The sequence below is a fragment of the Neofelis nebulosa genome, chromosome 8 (genome assembly GCF_028018385.1).
Source record: "Neofelis nebulosa isolate mNeoNeb1 chromosome 8, mNeoNeb1.pri, whole genome shotgun sequence".
Taxonomy (NCBI): domain Eukaryota; kingdom Metazoa; phylum Chordata; class Mammalia; order Carnivora; family Felidae; genus Neofelis; species Neofelis nebulosa.
Genome location: NC_080789.1, coordinates 6,903,381 through 6,925,149, shown reverse-complemented (window position 1 = coordinate 6,925,149; position 21,769 = coordinate 6,903,381). Strand labels below are relative to the sequence as shown.

General features: G+C 48.4%; 1 protein-coding gene across 4 annotated transcripts in view; it reads right to left on the bottom strand.

Moving 5' to 3' along the window:
* Window positions 1–21,769, bottom strand: part of TCF20 (transcription factor 20) — a 111,850-nt gene that overhangs the window by 48,442 nt on the left and 41,639 nt on the right. For all 4 annotated transcript variants that reach the window (XM_058741131.1, XM_058741134.1, XM_058741132.1 and 1 more), the window contains exon 2: window positions 968–6,649. In XM_058741131.1, coding sequence (XP_058597114.1) covers window positions 968–6,649 — 5,682 coding nt within the window. The remainder of the gene's footprint in view (window positions 1–967; window positions 6,650–21,769) is intronic.

Here is a 21,769-nt window from a genome sequence, read left to right as displayed (position 1 = left end):
GGGCTGGCACAGTGAGTGAAGAGACCCACCCCAAGGGCAACTGAGAGGATCCTCAAACCTTCCAGAGGAGGAAGGCAGCACACACACTAAAGACTGAATCGTAACAGCTCCTGTCCCTCAACTGCAGCACTAGAAGCTAGAGGACAAGTCAGGAGTCAGGACCTGGAGGCAGTGAGAGACAATTATTCCAAATCTAGAATTCTATACCCAGCCAAACCTCGATTAAGCAAGAGGATGGGATAAAGACATGTTTTCGCATAAGACAAGATCTCAGAGTATTTACCTCCCGCCACCCTTCTCAGCAAACTCCTAAGGGATGATGATGTCCCGTGTGAGCTGAGGGCGCAGGCTAAGAAAGGCGAAGACATGGGGTTGAGGAAACGGCGTTCACTGGAGGAAAGAAGTGAGTGATAATGACGACGAATGCCCCAGGACAACAGTTACCAAACAGTCCTAAACAGTAAATACCCTGACTGTCAGGTTTGGGTCAGGGAGATGTGGTCCAAGGAAAGCCATAAAAACATGAATTAATAATTCTAGAGAAATGGAAGAGTTTTAGAAGAAAGGAAATATAACCGTGGTATACGTCATAAGCGTTACAGAGTCAGATGTTGAAAAACGGGGGAAAAGGATCCGTGAATAACACAGACAGCGGTAAAAGCTTATTGTTTAGAAACAGGAAACTGGCAGAGGAGTGGGCGGTCGGGTTCGAGGAGGGGTGTGTTCTGGTAAGCGGTGCCGCACCCACGTGACTTTGTAACCCAGGGGCCCTTCTTACCGATAAAACAGACGTTAAACAAATCTTCCAAATTACTTCATTTTCTGTCCATCGTTTGAGCCTAGGGGCTTTAATCTGGAGGAATTACCATGCGATACAGAACAACAGGGCTGGAACAAGCGAAGGCAGGCGGAAGGAACCGCCCAGAAGGGACAGAAAGAGCAAGCTGGGAAGGGGCTTTGCACTCACCATCTCTCTGGCTATTTCCAGCGCCTCCTGCAGGCCATAGAGCCTGCCGCACACCAGGTAGATTCCGTTGGCCCAGAGAATACAACCCTCATGGACCCAAAATTCATTGCTGTCAAGAGGTAGTTCAGGGATTTGTAACTCCAGCTCGGGGCCACCTTCGGAAGTGGTGGGCACGGAGGGCTTTGAGTCCAAAACGGTCTTTTCGCCGCCGCCCTCGGTGGTTGCTTTCTTACAAGGGAGCCCCCTGGACAGGGACCGAGGGCCCCCGCCACAGTCTTCCGAGCGGTGTCGCCGCTTAAACCTGGGGTGGGCGGCCAGGCTCCTCTGCTCCTTCTGCTGCTGCTCTTCCTCCTCCTCAGTGTCCGTCTTGGAGCCGTTGGACGCGCTTTTGTGCCGTACCTTAACCTTGCTCTGCATTTCCGTGGCCCTCTTGGGCGGCGGATTCTTCGGGAGAGTGGCTGCATAATCTTGGGGATAAAAGGGTCCAAAGAGGTCGCCCATGTTCCGGTAACTGGCCCACTTGCCACACAGACAGCAAACCAGGTGCCCCATAACAGAAGACTCTGTCACGACGGGGCCCTGCAGCATGAAGGACGAAGCCGGGAGCACCTTGCTTTCAGTGCTGCTGGGCGGCGGGGTCAGAGACCTCTGACCCTTCCGACCCCTCACCAATTTGGTCTGTTCTTCTTCTTCAGCATTGATGATTGTACACACGGCTCCAAGCTCACACTTATTTACTACATGGATGTAAGGGAAAAAAGACTTGTTCTTGGCGTCGGTTTTATCCAGTGGCTGGGTGGCATACTTTAGTTTGATCTCAGGTTCTTGGGGTTCCACGATGGGAACCGCCTGTTTGGTTTTCCGCTTCCTTGGCTGGGCCCCAGGCTTCCTTCTCTCCCGCCTTTGCCTCTGCTTTTTTGGCTTTGGCTCTCCATCTGCAGAAGCTTCTGGTATCTGAGGGGGCTGAGGGGGTGGAGGTGGTGGCTGCTGTTTCTTCTGCTTGTTCACACTACCGATGGGTCTCCCCTTCTTCTTTCCTGACGGGAAGTACCCCTTCGGGGGGAAACCCTCTTGTTTGGGGGAAATCGTCACTGTATCGCTCTCCTTGTCTTCAGCCTTGGGGTTTGCCTCAGGGGCCGACACGCCCGCTGGAGGTACATTCTTTGCGTCAGAAAAGATTAAAGGCGCAGTCCCACCAAGGGAACCGTCTGGTCTCCCCTGGTTACTCCCAGGCTTCTGTGAGGTGGTGGACGTCATGGTGCCAGGGGGTTCCTTTCCGGCGGTGACCGTGTCTGGGTGTGTTTCGGTCTTCACTTTGTCGTCCCCACTGCCACGCCACTCCTCGGAAGACCTCGCCAGGGGCTTTTCTACGTTCAAGTCCTGGCTTGTGGGACAGACTAGGTCAGATACCAGCTCACCTTTTCTCTTCTCCATCTCGGCGTCCGGAACAGCCACACTCCCACCTTCGGGAGGGCCACTCTTCAAAGACAGTATGTCATCGAGAGTAACCGTGTCTCCCCCAGCCTCCGCGCTGTTCGAGGATGCACTCCTCCTAATATTCGGGGACGTGATCTTCTGAACTATAGCCTCCAGTTTCAACCCCCGTCCTTTCCGAGGGGGCAGTATTTTGGTCTTAGCAGGGCTCGTGAGGGTGACGGCAGGGCAGTTCCTACTATCTGGACTCGGAAGGTCCTTGGAGGATTCTCTCTTAGGGACAGACTTGACATCCTGACTGTGAGAAAGATGCGCATAGGAATTGAATGCTCGATCGGCGCCTTCCTTTGGTGGGTGAAGGAGGCGCCCTTTATCTTCGGTGTTACTGTTTTTCACATCTTGTGACTGCCTCTTGCTGGGGATGGGAGAGATAAAGGAACGCACCCGCCTCCGCATGATTAAGGGGTTTTGAGAAGAATGATCCTCTTGGCCTGGAAGCCTGAGCATAACATTGCCGGGTTTGGATGACTGTGCGGTCTCGGCGAGCCCGTGCCCGTCGGCCTCATGGGGGGGTCCGTACCTTTTCTGATTGGACATCCCCGGAGGGCCGCTGCTTTTGGCTGGAGAAGTCTGTCGGGAAAGATCCCAACAAGATTCTTGTTGTAGCTTCTGGGAGCCATGCTTCAATTCAATGCCTTTGTTAGACAGACCGTCACTAGACATGAGGCAGCGCCCGCCTTCCTGAGCGCTGGGGTCGTGGTAAGTCCCCATTGGTGGGCCATACATCATACCGTCTTTGTCGTTTTTCAGGGGGCTCCGCACCCTGTCGAGAAACTGCTGCTGCCTCGGGCTCTTCCGTGGTCCCTCCTGCCTGTGCTGTGCCGCAGAGATTACTCCCTGAGCAGAGCTGCTGCTCCAGTCTTTGTATTCCTCTTGTTGCTGTTGGTACATCTGTCTCTTATAATGGAGCTGAGAATTCAAGCCTGCGTTGGGGTCCCCATAAGCATGAGCCCGCGTATTTGTGTGGTAAGCGGAGGCCAGGCTTTCTGAGTTGGGAGAGAAGGGAGCGTGTAAAGAAGTCCGGTTGGCCCTCTCCGAGAAGGTCATGTGTGGGTTCATGTGATGAGGGTCTCCCCCTGGGCCTCTGCTCCTCCCAGGAGACATCTTCAGTTTTTCTGAGAAGTCATGATATTGCGAAGGGGACCGACCCCTCATGCCCTCCCGACCACCGACTCTGCCAGGGACCCGCCGCATTGGCGCGGGTCGGCTGTCCTGTGGGCCGTAGTCTGAGATGGAATCGTGGGCTGCTCCAGGGCTGGCATTGCCGCGGTAAGACTCGTGCTTGATGCTAGCAGGATGGCAGTGGTCTCCGGATTTCTTGTTGTTGAAACTAGCTTGAGATTTGGGTGGTTCAAAGTCTTCTTCTTTTATCTGCCCGCTCTGGGATTTCAGCTTTGTTTCCATGGATACCAACCCACCCGGAAGAATGACCGACTGACTTAAACTTGGATTGAGCCGTTCACTCCTTGCAAGTCTGGCGTCAGCACCCATGTGTCCCAGTGAGTGAGCCCCCGGGTCCCTGACAATCTGTCTTAGTGGAGAAATATCACAGATCACTGATCTTCTTTCAGAGAGGGAACCCCCGGGCTCATGAGCCGATGACTGGGGCTCTATTTCAAACTTTCTGGGAATCGGATAGTCAGCCAAATTGATCTGTTTCATCTCAGGAGCCGTGCCGCTTGACTTCCTCTCCCAGGGGCCCCAGTGCGGGTTTTCTAGTAGGGACCCAATGCTTTTGTTCAAAAGGCCCCTGCTAGCCAATTCATTGGTTTGACTGACCAAGACGTTAGGCCTCGTGGCTCCTTCCAGGCCACCAGCCATGCCCTGATGCTCCTGAGTGCTCCTAGAATATCTCCTGTCAGGGTGGTGGTGGTAGCCCTGAAGCACTTCCTGCAGGAGGCTAGGGAACTTCTCATTTCTACCCTTTCGCTCCCCGTGGCCAGTGAAGTCACCCTTATCTTGTCCCGTAGGATACTGAGGAAAGCTACTGACGTTTCTTGGCACGGCCGACCCGAAACTATCTTTGTAACTGTAGCGCAGGCTTCCAGGAGATTTGCTGGGCTCACTTCTGCCTATAAAACCAGGGCCCACCGCGGAGTGCCCGCTCTGGCCATTTCCCTCTCCATTGTGGTTCGAGTTATTATCTCCATTCTTGTTTCCTTTGCTCCCGACCCCCGGGGGCTCTGGCTGCGGAACTGATGGGTGACTGGTCTCCTTTGCCCCACCGGTGCTGGGTGGCCTTTGAGTGACTGCAGGATCATCCTCTTGGGAGCTTTTATCTTGCCCACCAGGCTTTTCTACCCGACTTGTCATAGCTTCCCGGGAGACAATCACCCCAACCGTCTTCTCATTGACTTTTGGGTTGCCCTCGGATGACAACGGTGTGTCCTTAGCGCCTGGCGAGGCAGCCTCGTCTCCGGCTGCAGGACTGGCATTGAGTCTGGGGGCTTCGTTCTGAGTGCCCTGCGCTGGTGAGGAGCCAGCTTTCTCGGAGGCTCCGCCCTTGTAGGTGGTGTCGGAGCTGGTGCTCTGGCCACTTAGCTGCCTCACACGCTCGCCTTGATCCTCAGAGCTGCTGGAGCAGCCTCCGTCCAGCGACTCTGCCATGGGGGACTTCAGTTGTTCTTCAGGCTGTGAGGAGCCTTCGGAGTTTGTGCAGCTGTCTGCTTTCTTAGAAGACGAGGAGGGCCTCTTGGAGGTCTTCTTCTGAGGCGTCAGGGCATCAGAAAGTAGCATGTGCTGAACGGTATTAGGAAGATTGGCCACTTGAGTACTCAGGGCGCTCAAACTACTCAGCCCAGGATCTGTCAGTCGCTTTTCTGGCACTCCTTCTAGTCCAAACCCTTTGAAGCCCGCAGCATGAGAATTAGGGCTGGGCATCATTGAGGGGGTCGGGCTGAGCTGGGGCATTAACTGTAAAATTCTGTTTCTGGGACCCATGGGCACACTGCCTTGCCCGCACTGGAGGCTCTCCCCGCTCTGCATCAGAGGAGACGGGGTGGAGCTACAGCTCGGAGACTGAACCACCGAGGCCGCGGGGGAGGGGTTCGAGATGGGGCTGAAGTTCTGGTGGAACTGCATGGGGGACCTCACAGGCACCTCGGGCTGGCTGTACTGGCCCACCTGGCCCTGCAGGGGCAGCTTGGTGGCAGCGTTGGTGTACTGCGTCACATGCTGGGGGGGGTGCTGCTGCGCCTGCTGCTGCGGCTGCTGCTGCGGCTGCTGCGTCCCTGGCGGAATCTTTGCCTGTTCAAAATTCTTCATGGATTGAGGCTGATAGCTGTAATTTGATTGTGTCCCATAGGCCTGTGCATTAGAGCCCACGCCGTGTCCTTCATACTGGGATCCGGCGTTCGCGCTGTAACCGCCGTCGTAGCTCTGTCCGGACTGGCCGAAACGCTGTGGCGAAGGGAAGGAGGAGGAGGACGGGGCGGCAGAAGACTGGTAGTGCGGGCCGAACTGACCCACTCGGAGCTGGTACCCGGCGGCGGAGGACGGCAGAGCCGGGGGCCGCTGCATCGGCTGCAGATGGGACGAACCAGACGCTGGCTGGCCGCTGGCTTGCGGCAGAGGCTGATGGGACTGGTAAAGCTGTTGTCTCAACTGCTGTACCTGCTGCTGCTGCTGCTGCTGCTGCTGGCTGGGGGCCTGCTGCTGGTACTGAGCGCTCCCTGGAGAGAAGGGCCCCGTGTAATCCTGCTGATAATGAGACACACCACCAAGGGCAGAGTGCTGTGCTTGAAACTGGCCCACGTGACCCTCGCTCGCATACTGACTGCCAAAGCTGCTCCCCTGGGGGGGTCCGTAGCTCTGCACAGGCCCCGAAGGCCTTCGCTGAGGCGGCTGCGGGTTTCCGGTCGTCACGGGGTCTTTGCTGCCCGCCATGTAGTAAAAGTCTCCAGCCTCCTTCCTGAAACCCTGGTAGCCCTGGTGGCCAGAGGTTTCGCTAGCCATCGCTGCCGCCGCCGCCGTTCCTCGTCGCCCGCCGCCGCCGCCGCCGCCGCCACCGCCGCCGCCACCTGCACCCCCAAAATTCTGGAACATCTGGGCCTGACGAGGGCTGAACTCTTCTATCCGGGATGAGCCGTGTACCTCCTGCGGGTAGCTCTGTTGGTCTCCGTGGTAACTGCTTTGCTCCCGGAAGGACTGCATACTGTTCAGCAGCACGGCAGCAGGCCAACAGCCCTCCTGGAAATGGAAGAGGAGACAGGAAAATATCAGACACGCATCTCCTCCGTACAAAGAAAATCAAGTCTAGATGATGGAGGGGATACAATCATTCAGACGCCCAGATGAAGGGGACTGGGCTGAATCTCATCTCCTTTGATTTCTTATCCTATCCCTCTCTGAAAATGCAAATAAGTGGGGAAATGGCCTCAGGAGTGAGGCAGAAGCCTGTGGCGGCATGAAAAGAAACATTCTGGGTAAATACAAATTTAATACAGAAAAAAACCTCACAATTAAATAAACGAGCCCCCAACATTCTATCGGGCTAAAATACGGGGCTGTGCTATTACTATTAATAAAAACAAAACAAAACAAAACAAAACAATTTTTAAGTAAGTCTTCCAGTTACGGTGGGGGAGTGTGAGGAAAAAAACACTTTCATTTATTTGCTTTCATTATTATTTGTCTGATCGCTGAACTGAGTCTCAAATAATGATGAGGCAGTCACCCCACTGGCTGTCCCACCCTCCCCAACTTTGAGCAACAGAACTCAGTCTCATGTCCAAATGCATGCTATTGCAGGTTTCCTGTAATTACTGACTGGTGACCCCAGGACACTCAACTCTGATCAGTGTATGGATCCCCCGACTGCTGCAGTCATTCCTCACAAACTTAGGGCTTAACCTCTTTCTTGACAAGCAATTGTGTGCAAGGCACTCCTCCTTTCAGCCATCTGTCCTTAACTCCCAGGGACAAAGGACTAGGCAGCATAAGCCAAAGCAGCAGTGACTTTTCTTCCAGATTCTTTTTGTAGGTCTGCAAGAAGTTCCAGCACCTAACACCCACACAGATTTTTATTTGCCAATCTAGTATTCACAGAGTTATAACTGGCCATTACTGTGAAGTAGGAAATTGAAACAGTCACTTTGGAAGACAGTACAAAATATAGAGGAAAATAAAAATTCATCAGCTAGGACCTAGACTCTTCTCAAAGTCATCCGATTGGGTCAACAGCTTGCATTACCTTTGCTGATGTAATTAGCATGTAATGTACTACTCTTCTTAGTCAATCAAGAGACGATCTTCTTATTTTTTTGCCTTTTGCCTGGGCCTGTCTACTTCTCAGGGTTAGCTGAGTAAAACAAGGTCAAAGAGCTCCAAAACTCTTTAAAATCAGTTACTTAAAGAAGTTGTGAGGGGCACCTGGGTGGCTCAGTCAGTTAAGCGTCCGACTGGCTCAGGTCATTTGTGGGTCTGAGCCCCACGTCGGGCTCTGTGCTGACAGCTCGGAGCCTGGAGGCTGCTTCAGATTCAGTGTCTCCCTCTCTACCCCTTCCCTGATCGTGTTCTGTCTCTCTCTCTCTCTCTCTCTCTCAGAAATAAACATTTTTTTTTTTTAATTAAAAAAAGTTGTGAAACACATCTAGGTTAGGGTAAGTGAGGGCAAAGTTTTCTTACAATGGCTTATTAAGCTAGTTTCTTCTTCTTAGTTCCTGCTCAGGGAGCTGACAATAATGCTGCTAGCAGGTAAGTCAGCAATCCTTTTCAAAGTTAAGCTGGAGTTCGCATCTCCAAGCCCTACGGGGGGCTCGACTCGCCATCTCATTCAAGTGAAGCTGCTCTGGGGGGGGGTCCCTATCTCCACCCCATGAACTCTCTGACCTCCTCCCCTGCCACTCTCTGCTCTGGTCCCGTGGTATCCTGCTTTGGGGACCATCAAAGGCATTTCTACAGAGGAATTTTGCTCTGCCTGCGATGCGCTTCCCCTGTAGACGCATGGCTTGCCCTCTTAACTTCCTTCCAGTCTCTGGGCAAAGGCCAACTGACCGGTAAGGCCTTCCCTGGCCATCCTATTAAGAACAGCTAACTCCACAGCCGAGGCTGGGCTTTCCCGATCTCCCTCCCCAGCACTTATCTCCCAACAGACACAGATATGCTACTTGGGTACTAGTCATCTCTCCCCCCCACTAGAATGTAAACTTCCTAAAGGGCAGCCTTGTCCCTTGCTGTAATCTTCATGTCATTAAAGAGCACACGGCAGGCGTTCCGTGAACCAGTAAACGGTAGAAGAACTAGGCTTTAGAGAACTAGGCTAGAACGTACCTACTCAGAGGTGGTAGCGTGGCGGGGAGATGAGAGAGTGACAGGATGAGAAAATAACACCCTGCAATCCTGTAAAATCCTCCAGGCCCAGTCCCAAGGGGGGGGAACACCCAACTTGAGTCCACAAGAGAGCCGTGAGGAGGCTTTGGAGAGTAAACGTGGGTCAGAGCTGAAGATGGCCAGTAACTCCAAACTCAGAAAGCTGGCCCACTTCTTCCCGAAATATCTTAAGTCTAAAATAGCTAGACAAGTGTCTACTACTTTGATATTAAGCTTGATTATATAATCACATGACCCAAAGTCATCTTTAAACATTCAAGTACAAATAATCTCAGAATCTAAAGGAAACCGCTTCTCATCATCTTCAAACTCCTGCAACAGACTGCTCTTTTCTGTGTTCCTGTGAATCTGCTGCTGGGCAACAGACAATAGCTTACTGTAGTGTTCGCTACAGTACCAGCCCCTCACATGCACCGTCACTAAGCCTCACAGCACGGACACCCTCATTTTACAGATGAGGACACCAAAGCACAGAGCTCCCAAGGCTCCTGAGCAGCAGGCCCCCTCGGGCCACGTTCCTAATATTACACTACCCCGAGGATCCGTGATGCAGCCAGTGACAGGTGCCATCTGTCCTGTCAGAGATCACACATTCCAGTGTGTCCCTTCTCTGCCTCCCCCTCACAAGGACCTCCCCCATTATTTCCAGCACCGCCGAAAACATTCTGTCCACACAGGTATTTCTCCTGTTTGTGACTGTGCCTCTACCCTGGCTCTCAATGCCAGTGGCCTTCTCCAAACGATCGAAGGTGGCTGAGATGGGTTCCACTGAACAAAAAGACTAAATCTGGTAGGTTAATGAAAAGTTCTCTCAAGAGATACTCTCTCCACAAATAAATATTTTACATGCTGTTTAATTAATCCTTCTGTAAATAAAATCAGGCTTCTGAAAATCTACATGTAAATCTAAATGTCACTTGCTCCAAAGTTTTCCTTAGCAGGAGCTCCTAAGAGCTGAAGACCAGCTTAACGCTGGCCAATCCCGCCCACCGCAGGCCGGTGGGTCCCTGAGAAAACCCTATCTCCAGAGGGAAAGAGATTTGGGTACAATTCCTCAGAGGTCTTTCTCAGCCCTTCCCTGGAGCTTCCCTGTCCTGTGGGATGCCCTCCTCCTCCCTATCGTTGTAGTGCTGGTTTATGAACCAGACGAGAAAAAAAAAAAAAATTCCCAGCCAAATACCTCCTGCAGGGTACCAGTCAAGCTAAACATTCTTAATATACATGAAGTATCCGGTCCATAAGAAAGTGAATGCAAGTTCCTCTGTTTTGGGAGTTCCAAGTAAAACAAGAAGAAAACCAAGTATCCCAGCAACTAAAAATGGCAGCCAGAGGGGCTCCTGGGTGGCTCAGTCAGTTAAACGGCTGACTCCTGATTGCGGCTCAGGTCATGATCCCACGGTTTGTGAGTTCAAGCCCCACGTTGGGCTCTGAACTGACAGTGTAGAGCCTGCTTGGGATTCTGTCTCTCTCCCTCTCTCTGCTCCTCCCCCGCTTGTTCTTTCTCTCTCTCAAAATAAACAAACTTAAAAAACAATGTCAGCCGGGATATTTGTAACTTTAGTATCAGCCTTATAAAATAAGCTAAGAGAGATCTTTCAGATATCATCCTATCATTTTAAAAATGCAAATACAGTTTTGAACATCATGATTAATACTGACAAATGCCTGAATTTCCTGGTTTGAATGAACGCAGACGTGGTTAGAGAAAAACTGACACTCCAAAGGAAGCCAGTCGCCCATGAGGAATTTGTAGACGCGCTCTGAAAAGAGGTTTGCCACCGCACCTCCCTCCCCAACTCTCCCTTTCCCTGACTTCCCCTTTTCTGGTTTTCTCCTATTTTCTAGCTTTCTGGATGGGTTCAGCGGGCCGTGGAGTGGCACTAGTGAGGTCCCAAACTCAGTGCCCTCACGTTCACAGCCCAGAGCCTGCATGCCGACCTCCACCGCAAGCACCGCTTCTGCCTGTGGCCTGCCCTCCAGCCTGTCGCAGGGCCACGAATTGCCACCTCACAGAAAAGAGCCGTGGCTTGCTTTGTCCTCCTTTCCTTGCACGTACATCACCCCACTCCCCCCCCAATCCAGTCTTCCCCACAAAAGCCTCCAAACTGCCTTCAACACCGTCTCCTCGGAGGTCTCTCCAGGCACCTGCTTCCTTTTTCAGTTCTGGCTTAACCACTGTGTTTCTGCCCCTTCTCCTCCCTTGCCTTGAAAAACTGCCTCAGTTCTCAGGACAAAATCACCACCTGTGCTTCTAGTTATGGCCCCTGCCTGGTGGACCATTCTGTTTGCCCTGCAGCCTCCCTCCTCACCCATCTCCCCCCTACTCCAGGCCCGGAGAGGAGGCAGAGTAGGGACCCGAAGAGGTTCCGGTGCCCCCTGTGGCTTCTGGCCCAGTCTGGCTGGGACGAGGCAGGAAGAGAGTGAGGCGGGGGGATTTGTTCTCCGGGTTCCCACCCTGCAGTCACTGAGGCTGGCTGAGACGGTGCGCCAATGGCCACGCTCCATTTGGGGAACCTGAACAGCCACTTTCTCCAGGCCTCAGGAACTGCTTCCTCTTCTTGCCTTTCAGGCCTGGGAGAGTAACAACTCCTGCTATTGCTGGCCCAGAGACTCCACTTTCTCCACTGGTGTCCCCAACCCTGCTCACTCACTGTGAACAGTCCCAATCCTGCACTGTGGTCAATTCCGTGTCATGATGACTCTCTTCTAAGCCCTCCTCTGTAGATCAGAAGCTGGGAGCTACTTTCCATAACCCCCTTTCCAGCATGGTCGCAAAGAGAAGCACAAGACAGATTTGGAAGACAGAAGAGAAAGCAGAGACCGCTACCCCAGAGGAAGTGGTGACAACAGACACAGGTGCATAGTGGCTTCCCTGTGAGCTCATGAGAACCACTCACTGAGGTACCTCGGCCCTAGATGGGCAGGAGCAGCATCTCTGACCTCAACCCCAGCGGTTCTGCCAGCAGTAGGATAAACCTTAATTCTTCTGTCAAAACTCTTCAGGAGCACCTGGGTGGCTCAGGCAGTTTCAGGTCACAATCTCATGGTTTGTGAGTTCGAGCCCCACGTGGGGGTCTGTGCCGACCCAGCTCAGAGTCTGGAGCCTGCTTCGGATCTGTGTCTCCTTCTCTCTCTCTGCCCCTCCCCCATTCACACTCTGTCTCTGTCCCTCAAAAATAAATAAAAATTAAACACACACACACACACACACACACGCACACACACACACACTCACTCTTCATACCTGGAACAGAAAAGCTTCCCCTCTCCTGAATGATACAATTAAATGCTCCTCAAATTACCCAGTTTGAGTATGCCATCTGTTTCCTGCAGGACCCTGACTAATATAGTTCTTCTCTTATTCCTAGGATTTCAGAGTAGATTATTATCACTTGGGGAGTGAGAGACTTCTATTTCATGCAATATGGCATACCAGAGGAACTAAGAAATCTCCTCTCAACAAAACACCTAGAAATGTCAGAGAAAATGCACAGCCAAGCTGCAAATAAGATATGTCCAGGGTTCAAAATTGGATGGAATACCAAAAACAGAGTGGCAAGCAGGTGCTGGGCTCTGACTGCCAGGGATGGGGTAGGAAGGCGTTTGCAGCATTTATCAACCGCACCGCCACAGTTCTGATGACCATTTGGGGGTAGAAGACAAGGCCTCCGGTGGCGGGGGCGTGGGGGGGGGTGGGGAAGAATAGTCACTTCTGCATGTAAAGACTCTGGGCAGCGTCACTTGTGGCTAAAATAATTTCTCTAAAGATGACAAAATAGATTTATTCTTAGGCCGTCACCAACTCATATTTTCAATGACAAAAACGTTCTTTCCTCAATGGACCCAACTTCCCATCCTCCGGGAAAACCACAATCAGCTCTCAGCTACCCTAAGCAAGAAGCTTTAGAATAACCCAAACTCAACTCTTCCTTTAACCCTTTGTATTTAAGATGTCACCTAATCCTGCCACTTCTCCATTTCCTGTATTTGTCCCTTACCTCTCTAGCCTTGTCACTGGCGCTTTCGCCTTTCTTGACGGACAAGAACACCTCCAGAAGTTCTCTTTCCCAGCACCCATCACCTGGAACAGCTTTGCTTCACCAACGTCTTGACGGTGTTCCCCTCCCCACATGCCCTGAAGCCCTCTGATGTCTTCCCAACTGCATTTCTGCTCCTCTCCACCCAAACAAACCTGCTCAGTCCCGTCTAGGCCACCACGTGCTCTTCCTTTTCTGAAGCATCCCTAGGTCCAAAAATTCCTTCCTCCTTTGTCAGTCACGTGGCTCTCAGAACCTAAAGAACTCCTGAAATGTGACCTTCTCTACAATTCTTCCTTAAAACAGAGAATTTGCTGGCTTTTCTCTGCTTTGTAACAACAAACATAGTGGAGTACGCTTGCCCTTAACCACTATCCAAGGCGCGTGCTATTGATGTAATAATAACTACCATTTATTCTACGTGTCATACACTGTATGCTTTACATACATTTCAATTTCCTGATGAGGAAACAAAAACAAATTATGTAATTTGCCAAAAGTCACCCTTCTAGGATAAGTTGGAGCTGATATTCTATAACTCAGTTCCAAAGTCCATGATCTTTCTGTCATTACATCACAAATTCTGTAAGGAGCACCCAAGTCCAGGTTTTTAAAAGTCCTGACCAACTTTTGTGTCAGATTTATAATACCTGCAGCAATCTCCTATTTACTGCACGTCTAATACAAGTCCTGCACTGCACCAGGCGTTTTACATAAATGTTAATGTATTTTCATCCTCACCATGCTCTAAGAAGTATTAGTGCTCCTTTTTGTAAACTGAGGCTCAGAAAAGTTCAACAAGCAAAACATTCATAGTAAACAGAGGTGAGATACGGAATGGCCACTCCCCAAACCCCACTGTACTTCTGGCAGAAGCCTGCCTTGAACCAGGAGCAAGACACTCACAAACCAGGAAGCATTTTAAAATTTGTTTATTTTTATCTTGACAGAGAGAGAGAGAGAGAGAGAGAGAGAGAGAAAGCGCATGTGCACAGCAGGGAAGGGGCAGAGAGAGAAGAGGAGAGAGAATCCCAAGCAGGCTCCTCGCTGTCAGCACAGAGCTTGATATGGGGCTCGAACTCACTAACTGTGAGATCGTGACCTGAGCTGAAATCAAGAGTCAGATGCCTAACCAGCTGAGCCACCCAGGAGCCCCTGGGAAGCATTTTAAAAAGAAATCTTGAAGGGCACCCTGGGTGGCTCAGTCAGTTGAGCATCTGACTTCGGCTCAGGTCATGATCACACGGTTTGTGAGTTTGAGCCCCACACGGGGGTCTGTGATGACAGCTCAGAGCCTGAAGCCTGCTTTAGATTCTGTGTGTGTGTGTGTGTGTGTGTGTGTGTGTGTGTGTGTTTCTCTCTCTCTCTCTCTACCCCTTCCCCGTTCACACACTATCTAAAAAAATTAACATTAAAAAATATATTTTTTTTAAGAAATCTTGAAATTTGCTAGAACTGAGTTCACTGCTTGTATCTGGATATATCCATGCTATTTGCTTTACACATGTGCAAATGAGGGATCTTCCTAAACAGATCAATCAGGCCCAAAGACCTGCCCAATGACTTGATAATTCAAATTCTATGTCCTATTTGCAGAGGTACAGTCTAGATTTTTCCAGTGACTGATAGGTCTCAGCACAATTAGGCCTTTAGAATAAGCCAAGGTACTGACAGTGCTTGCTGACTGGCTCCCTGGCCGAGAAGCCCAGAAAGCAGCTTAAGAAACCAACTCAGATGTCTGTCATCTAGAGGAAAAGAAACCCACCCAGAATGCCTAAAAAGTTTACTCTCTGAGGGTCAAAAATCTGTATTCTAATTAGTCATGTAAACTATAAAAAATATCTACTTTCAACCACGATGAAATTAATGATGATAAAATCCAGGGGCACAAATTTATAGCTATTAATTTTTCAAAAAAAAAAAAAATTAAGAGATGATACCCTGTCTGGTGAGGTTGGGGTGAACCTGGTACAAACAATTAACAAAAGCAGCATAAGTTTCCAGAACTCTTTAAAAAAAGCAATTTGGGGGGCGCCTGGGTGGCTCAGTTGGTTGAGCGGCCGACTTTGGCTCAGGTCACGATCTCACAGTCCATGAGTTTGAGCCCCACATCGGGCTCTGTGCTGACAGCTTGGAGCCTGGGGCCTGTTTCAGATTCTGTGTCTCCCTCTCTCTGACCCTCCCCTGTTCATGCTCTGTCTCTCTCTGTCTCAAAAATAAATAAACGTTAAAAAAAAAAAATTAAAAAAAAGCAATTTGGTATTAAAAATACTAATACTTTTGACCTAGTAATTCTATTTACTAGATTTTTATCTTAGGGAAATCTCAAAACAAACAATCAAACAGAAATCAAAGTACGTATTCGCTCTAGTGATATCTATATGAAGAAAAGAGGCAGGGCAGGGGGAGAGTGAAGAGGAAAACTTTGCTCCGGGCTCCCACCCTGTAGTCACTGAGGCTGGCTGAGATGGCCTACCAATAAGAACCTAATTCTTTACCATTTCAAAATTATTACGCAAATTATGGTAAATCCACTTAACAAAACAGGACACACTAACTACAGTCATTGCAAAGATGCCAGCAGCACGGGAAATGCTCGTTATGTGCACAGTCCAGCGAAGAGCAGAATAATACAGGCATGTACCTCAGAGACAGTGAGGGTTCGGTTCCAATAAAGCAAGTCAAACGAATGTTCTACCCAGTGCATTTTATAAAAGTCATGTTTAGGGGGTGCCTGGGTGGCTCAGTTGGTTAAGCAACCAACTCTTGATTTTGGCTCAGATCAAGATCTCACGGTTGGTGAGATCAAGCCCCGCGTGGGGCTCTGCACTGAAAGCGCAGAGTCTGCTTGGGATTCTCTCTCTCTCTCTCTCTCTCTCTCTCTCTCCCTCTGCCCCTCCCTCTGCATACACATTCCCTCTCTCTCTCAAAATAAAAAAACTAAAAAAAAAAGTTACGTTTATACTATAGTCTATTAAATATGCAATAGCATTATGTCTAAAAAAACAGTGCACATACCTTAATTTGAAAATACTCTATTGTTGGGGTGCTTGGATGGCTCAGTTGGTTAAGCATCCAACTTTGACTCAGGTCATGATCTCACGGTTTGTGGGTTTGAGCCCCATGTCGGGCTCTGTGCTCACAGCTCAGAGCCTGGAGCCTGTTTCAGATTCTGTGTCTCCCTCTCTCTCTCTGCCCCTACCCTGCTTGCACTCTCTCCTTTTTTCTCTCAAATATAAACATAAAAAAAAAATACTTTGTTAAAAAATGCTAACCATTTTCTGAACTTTCAGTGAGTCATAATGGTGTTTTTTTTTTTAAGTTTATTTATTTATTTTGAGAGAGACAGAGAGAATATCCAAGTGGGAGAGGAGCAGAGAAAGGGGGACAGAGGATCCGAGGCAGGATCTGCACTGAGAGTAGACAGCCTGATGCGGGGCTCAAACTCACAAACCACAAGATCGTGACCTGAGCCAAAGGCAGATGTTTAACTGATGAGCCACCCAGGCGCCCCTCAGCCAGTCATAATCTTGATCACCGATCACCATAACGAATATAATAATAATAATAATAATAATAATAATAATAATAATAATGAAAACGTATGAAATATTACAGAACTGCCAAAATGTAACACAGAAACACATTGTGAAGCAAACTGTTGGAAAATGGTGCCGATTAACCTGGTTGATGCAGCATAGCCACAAACCTTCAATTTGTAAAAAAACCCAAACAACCCCCCTCCGAAAGTACACAGTATCTGCAAAGTACAATAAAATGAAGTGCAATAAAACATGGTATGCCCGTAAATTCGTTACCTGTGCTATGGTTACAGTGGTCTAGATATTAGATGTTCATTTGGCCCACAGCCAGAGAATAGTATGGCAAAATTAAAACCTTGTGACTGTTGAGGGTGGCAGAACTGTGGTTTGCATTTTCTTCCTTTTAATTTCTATTTACATTAATGCTTGCATAGAAAATAATCACTTTAAAATTTAATTAACTTCATTTAAAAAATATACCCCTCACACTCTCTCAAAAATATCTTTGCTTTGTCTGCTCCTACTGACAGCAAAGCACTTCCCTGCTCATGGGGAAGAAAGGAAGGAACAGAAGACCCCACAAGTCCAGAGCAGGCTGGAAAGAGAGAGAGGCATTTGCCAGGCACAATCTCTGCTCTGGGAAACCTGGCACCAACACCACACATGCACCTTGGACACTGTGGAGCTCAGGCGAGTGTACATGCAAAAATAACCAGCTCTGAGCTATTTTTCTTTTCAGAATCAGGCCTAAAAACAGCCGATTTCCACTCCACAGTGGGCAGGCCTATTTTTAGACATAATCTCAAACAGCCATGAGGTTGTAGCATCCTATCAACTGCATGCTTCTAGAACTGCACAGAAATGCCATAAATTTGTTCCTGGCTTGGCCCAAAGAGGTTGGATCCCATCCTCGTTTGATGGCTACTTGTCATATTCACAGGGGCATCGCAAGATCAATTTAGATGGCCACAACTGTGGGCAGGATAGCCAACAGTTCTTAGAAAAGAAGCAGGAACAGGGTGAGGGGCCAGCTAGGGTTCCCTGCAGGTTTTTCCTAACTGTTGAGCCTGAGGGCTTTTAAAGTTGTTACTGAAATTCTTTTCCCATTTAAAGTTATATGAGTACATAATTTCTAAACCTTCCCATACAAAAGGATCACATAAAGCAATTAGTATTGATACTTAACAGGCAAAAAGTGTTTCATTTTACAATAGCAACATAATTAAAAAGATACCAGTGGGCTAATCCAAAGAAGTGGGTAAAAGCTATGTGATGAAAATTACAAACTTTACTGAAGGACCCAAAAGGAGAGCTCAAAACACAACAAAATAGACAAACCAGAAGAACACACAATGTATCTAAACAAAAACACCCAGTATGGTTAAGAGATCAAGTCTCCAGATTAGTTTATAAAACTAAGAGTTCCAGTCAAAATCTCAAGTGTATTAGAAAACAAGTTTGAAATAATTTCAAATGCACAGAAATGTACAAGAATAGTACAGTGCTCACATACTCCCTTCAACAAGATTCCCCAACTGACAATGGTTTATATCATTTGCTCTATTATCTACGCATATTCATTACCTATATATAGCCTACACACACACACACACACACACACACACACACACACACACACACACCAGCTTTTTCCTGACATCTCTGGAAGCAGGTTGAAGATAGGAAGCCCTATCGACCCTAAAAAGTATGCATATTTCCAAAAACAAGGACACTCTTCCATGTAACCAGCACACAACCCTCCATATCAGAAAATCAACATTCATACTACACCACCAATCCAATCTACAGACTCCATTCAAATTTGATAAGCTGCCCAAACAGTATTTTTTTCCTTTCTGGCCCAGGATCCCATCCAGGAACACAAGCTGTCATTTCTCACTGTGTCTTGTTGACCTGGAATGGGTTCCTCAGGGTTTTCCTGACTTCCATGTCCCTGACAGAGTGAAGCCCTTGCATTCCGTGGGATGGACCTCAACCTGTATGTCTAGACCCAGCTCTCATGTTCTCAGCAGCACAGACACGGTGCTGTGCTCTTTCCAGTGTGTCAGGGCAGGCGAGATGCAGGGTGAGCTGACCACAGTCACCTGGTCAAGTCCATCTCTGCCAGGTTTCCCCAATGTAAAGCTACTACCTTATTCTTGGTGACCCGTAAGTATGTTGTGGGAGAAATCCTGAGATTAGGCCAGTATCTTGTTCTTTGGCAAACATCCACCTTTGATGACTCCAATGAATCAACCACTTCTATGATGGCTGCCAAACGGTGATTCTCTATTCATCATTAGTAGGCAGACCTTTCCCTCCTCACCCATTTATTCATTCACTGATGCTCAAACTGTCCCAGATCTGACGAGTGGAAACCTCCTCAAACAGGCCCTTACTTCCTTTTTGACACATTCCATTTTTTGAGCATTCCCTTATTCCCCGGCACAAGACGTTTCAGGCTCATCTTGTGTTTTCCCTTCTTCAAGCCCTGGAACTAGCTATTTCTCCAAGGACACCTGACCCCTTTTAGAGGAGAAAAGTATTTAGAAACAAAGATCTGAGTGTTAGCACTGTTCACTGCTACCGGGATGTCACTGCTTCTAGCTGGAAAATATTATGCACGTACACGAACACCCACACCTAGAACTACTTCTGTATGTGCAGTTTGTATGTTAAAGAAATTCATCTTGATGCCTCCAATTCTAATCCAACACCCTCAGGGTTCTTCCCAACCTTCCATCTTCCCATGTTTGTAACTCTCTCCTCAGACTGTAAGAAACCTGGCTCCCACTGTTCTCAAGATTCATTTACATACCTGCTGAATCAACTTACATTTTTTGCTCAACATAACCAATCTTCCAAGCTTTGCAGCCTCATCCTTCACCCCCTCACCATCACCTCCTCAGCAAGGGGACGTGCCACTGCCTCTGCACTGCAACCCCCCCACCCCAACAGGTTTTGATAAATTCTGAAGTTCATATAAAGAAAATGTGCAAAGCCAGGCAAGAAAATGTGGGAAACTATGAAAAATCAGGAGACATCTGCCCTGCCGTGCACCATAACTTTTTCTAAATTATAATTAATTAAAGGGTGTTGGGATAACATGCTACCTTTCTGGAAGAAAAATAATTGTGAGAACTCTCATCTCGTAATATTCATAAAAACAACCTCCAGGTGAATGAAAAAGCCAAACATATCTCTCTCTCTCTCTCTCTCTCTCTCTCTCTCTCTCTCTCTCTCTCACACACACACACACACACACAGTTGTTTTTGGAAGAAAACGCTAATACATCTTATGGAACCAAACTGACATTCAGTTTTGGATTTCCAAATGTCATTCCTTCACTAAATGGAATCAGGGCTTCTTGGAAAAATGGCTGGTTTTCCAAGGGGCAGGCAAAGTCCGAGGTGCACACCTGTAACACTTTGCTGTACCATAAAGGTGAGACATGCTTTCAGCCTAAGGGAGACGTGTCAAACAAGCCTGAGGGGGTAACTTGAGATTCGGTAGGACCAAGCTCTTTTTTTACTATATCAGATGAATTAACAATGGAGTTTTTTTCCAAGTTAGCTCCTAGGTCTGTGTGTGTCAATATGGATAAACTTTAGAAACAATATACATGAAACAGGCATGTCATTTGGAGGTTTGGGTCTAGTGGAGGTAGAGAAGTACTCAGAAGGATGTTAAATCTGGGCGATGGGTACACAGGCACCATTAGTCTGGGTGCTTTTCTTTTTTTTTTTTTTTTTTTTTTTAATTTTTTTTTTTTTCAACGCTTTTTTTATTTATTTTTGGGACAGAGAGAGACAGAGCATGAATGGGGGAGGGGCAGAGAGAGAGGGAGACACAGAATCGGAAGCAGGCTCCAGGCTCCGAGCCATCAGCCCAGAGCCTGACGCGGGGCTCGAACTCACGGACCGCGAGATCGTGACCTGGCTGAAGTCGGACGCTTAACCGACTGCGCCACCCAGGCGCCCCGAGTCTGGGTGCTTTTCTATATGTTTGACATATCTTGCAAATAAACAAAATTGTGGTTCCCCATCTGACCACCTTGAAAATGTATGACAGTTCACAGCATGGAATTCAAGATCCTTCCGTGTTTCTGACACCAACAGAATTTCCATCTTCACCTCTCATGACCTCCCTTCACACTTCTTATTCCCAGTGACAATGGCCTTCTCTCCATTTCCCCACGTGTGCTCTAGACCTCCAGGTCCTTGCCCAAGCTGTTACCATGACTAGAATGCCAGCACCCTACCCACTTTTACTACCTGATTAACCCGACTCTTCTGTGAAGACCAGCTTGAAAGTCCATTCTCCAGGCACTCCCTTCTCCTGGCAGCACGGAGAGTGGAAATGGCACGCAAGGACTCTGAACCCAGCCACGTCAGATTCTGAGTTGGGTTTTGTAGCTCACTGCTGGTGAGATCTTGAGCAAATTACTCACTTCTTTAAGCCTCAGTCTCCTCAACTGTCAAAAAGAAGTGGCCTTGGAGTTTGTCCCGGATAAAATGAACAATACGTTGCACGATTATTCTGCCAACTAAGTGTTCCTCCAATACCAGAAGCAAGCTCCGCTCCACCTTTTCTTTTGTTACTGATAAATTTCAAAACAATAAATGCAGAAAATAGCTGGAAAGGTCACATACCAAAATATTAACTAAGAAAGTTAATTAAAAAAAAAAAAAAAAAAAAAAAGACCACAGTCATGTGTTACTGAAGCTCTGAGGGTGAAGAAGGGTAGGAGGGGACCAGAGTGAGGACTCAGGGTAAACACCTAAAATTCAAAACGAAGAAAACCGTAAGGAAGGTCCCTCCTCTCAAAGAGACCCATTTATTTATCTATTTATTTATTTTTAAAGTTTATTTATTTTTGAGAGGGGGACTGTGAGCACACAGGGAAGAGGCAAAGAGAGAGGGAAAGAGAGAAAGGCAGAGACAGAGAGAGAATCCCAAGCAGACTCCGCACCACAAGCGTGGAGCCCGATGTGGAGCTCGGACTCACAAACCATGAGATCATGACCCGAGCTGAAGTCGGACACTTAACCGACTGAGCCATCCAGGTGCCCCCTCAAAGAGCCCCTTTCTCACAGGGGAAACATTTACACATATAAATATTCACCATTCAATACGCATTTGAGCAAATACCACATTCCAGGCACCAATTCTAAGTTCTGGGGATACAGATTTCAACAAGACTCATAAAGTTCTGACCCTCCATGAAAACAGCATGCAAATAGGGTCAAAACAATAAACAAATAAATGCACGCATTCAAATAGGGACAAAACAATAAACAAATAGGGACCAAGAGATACTGGGAAAGAAATAAGGGAGGCTGAGGGGACAGAGAAGGACAGAAGGGAAAGGACAGAATGTTAACAGGATGGCCAGGAC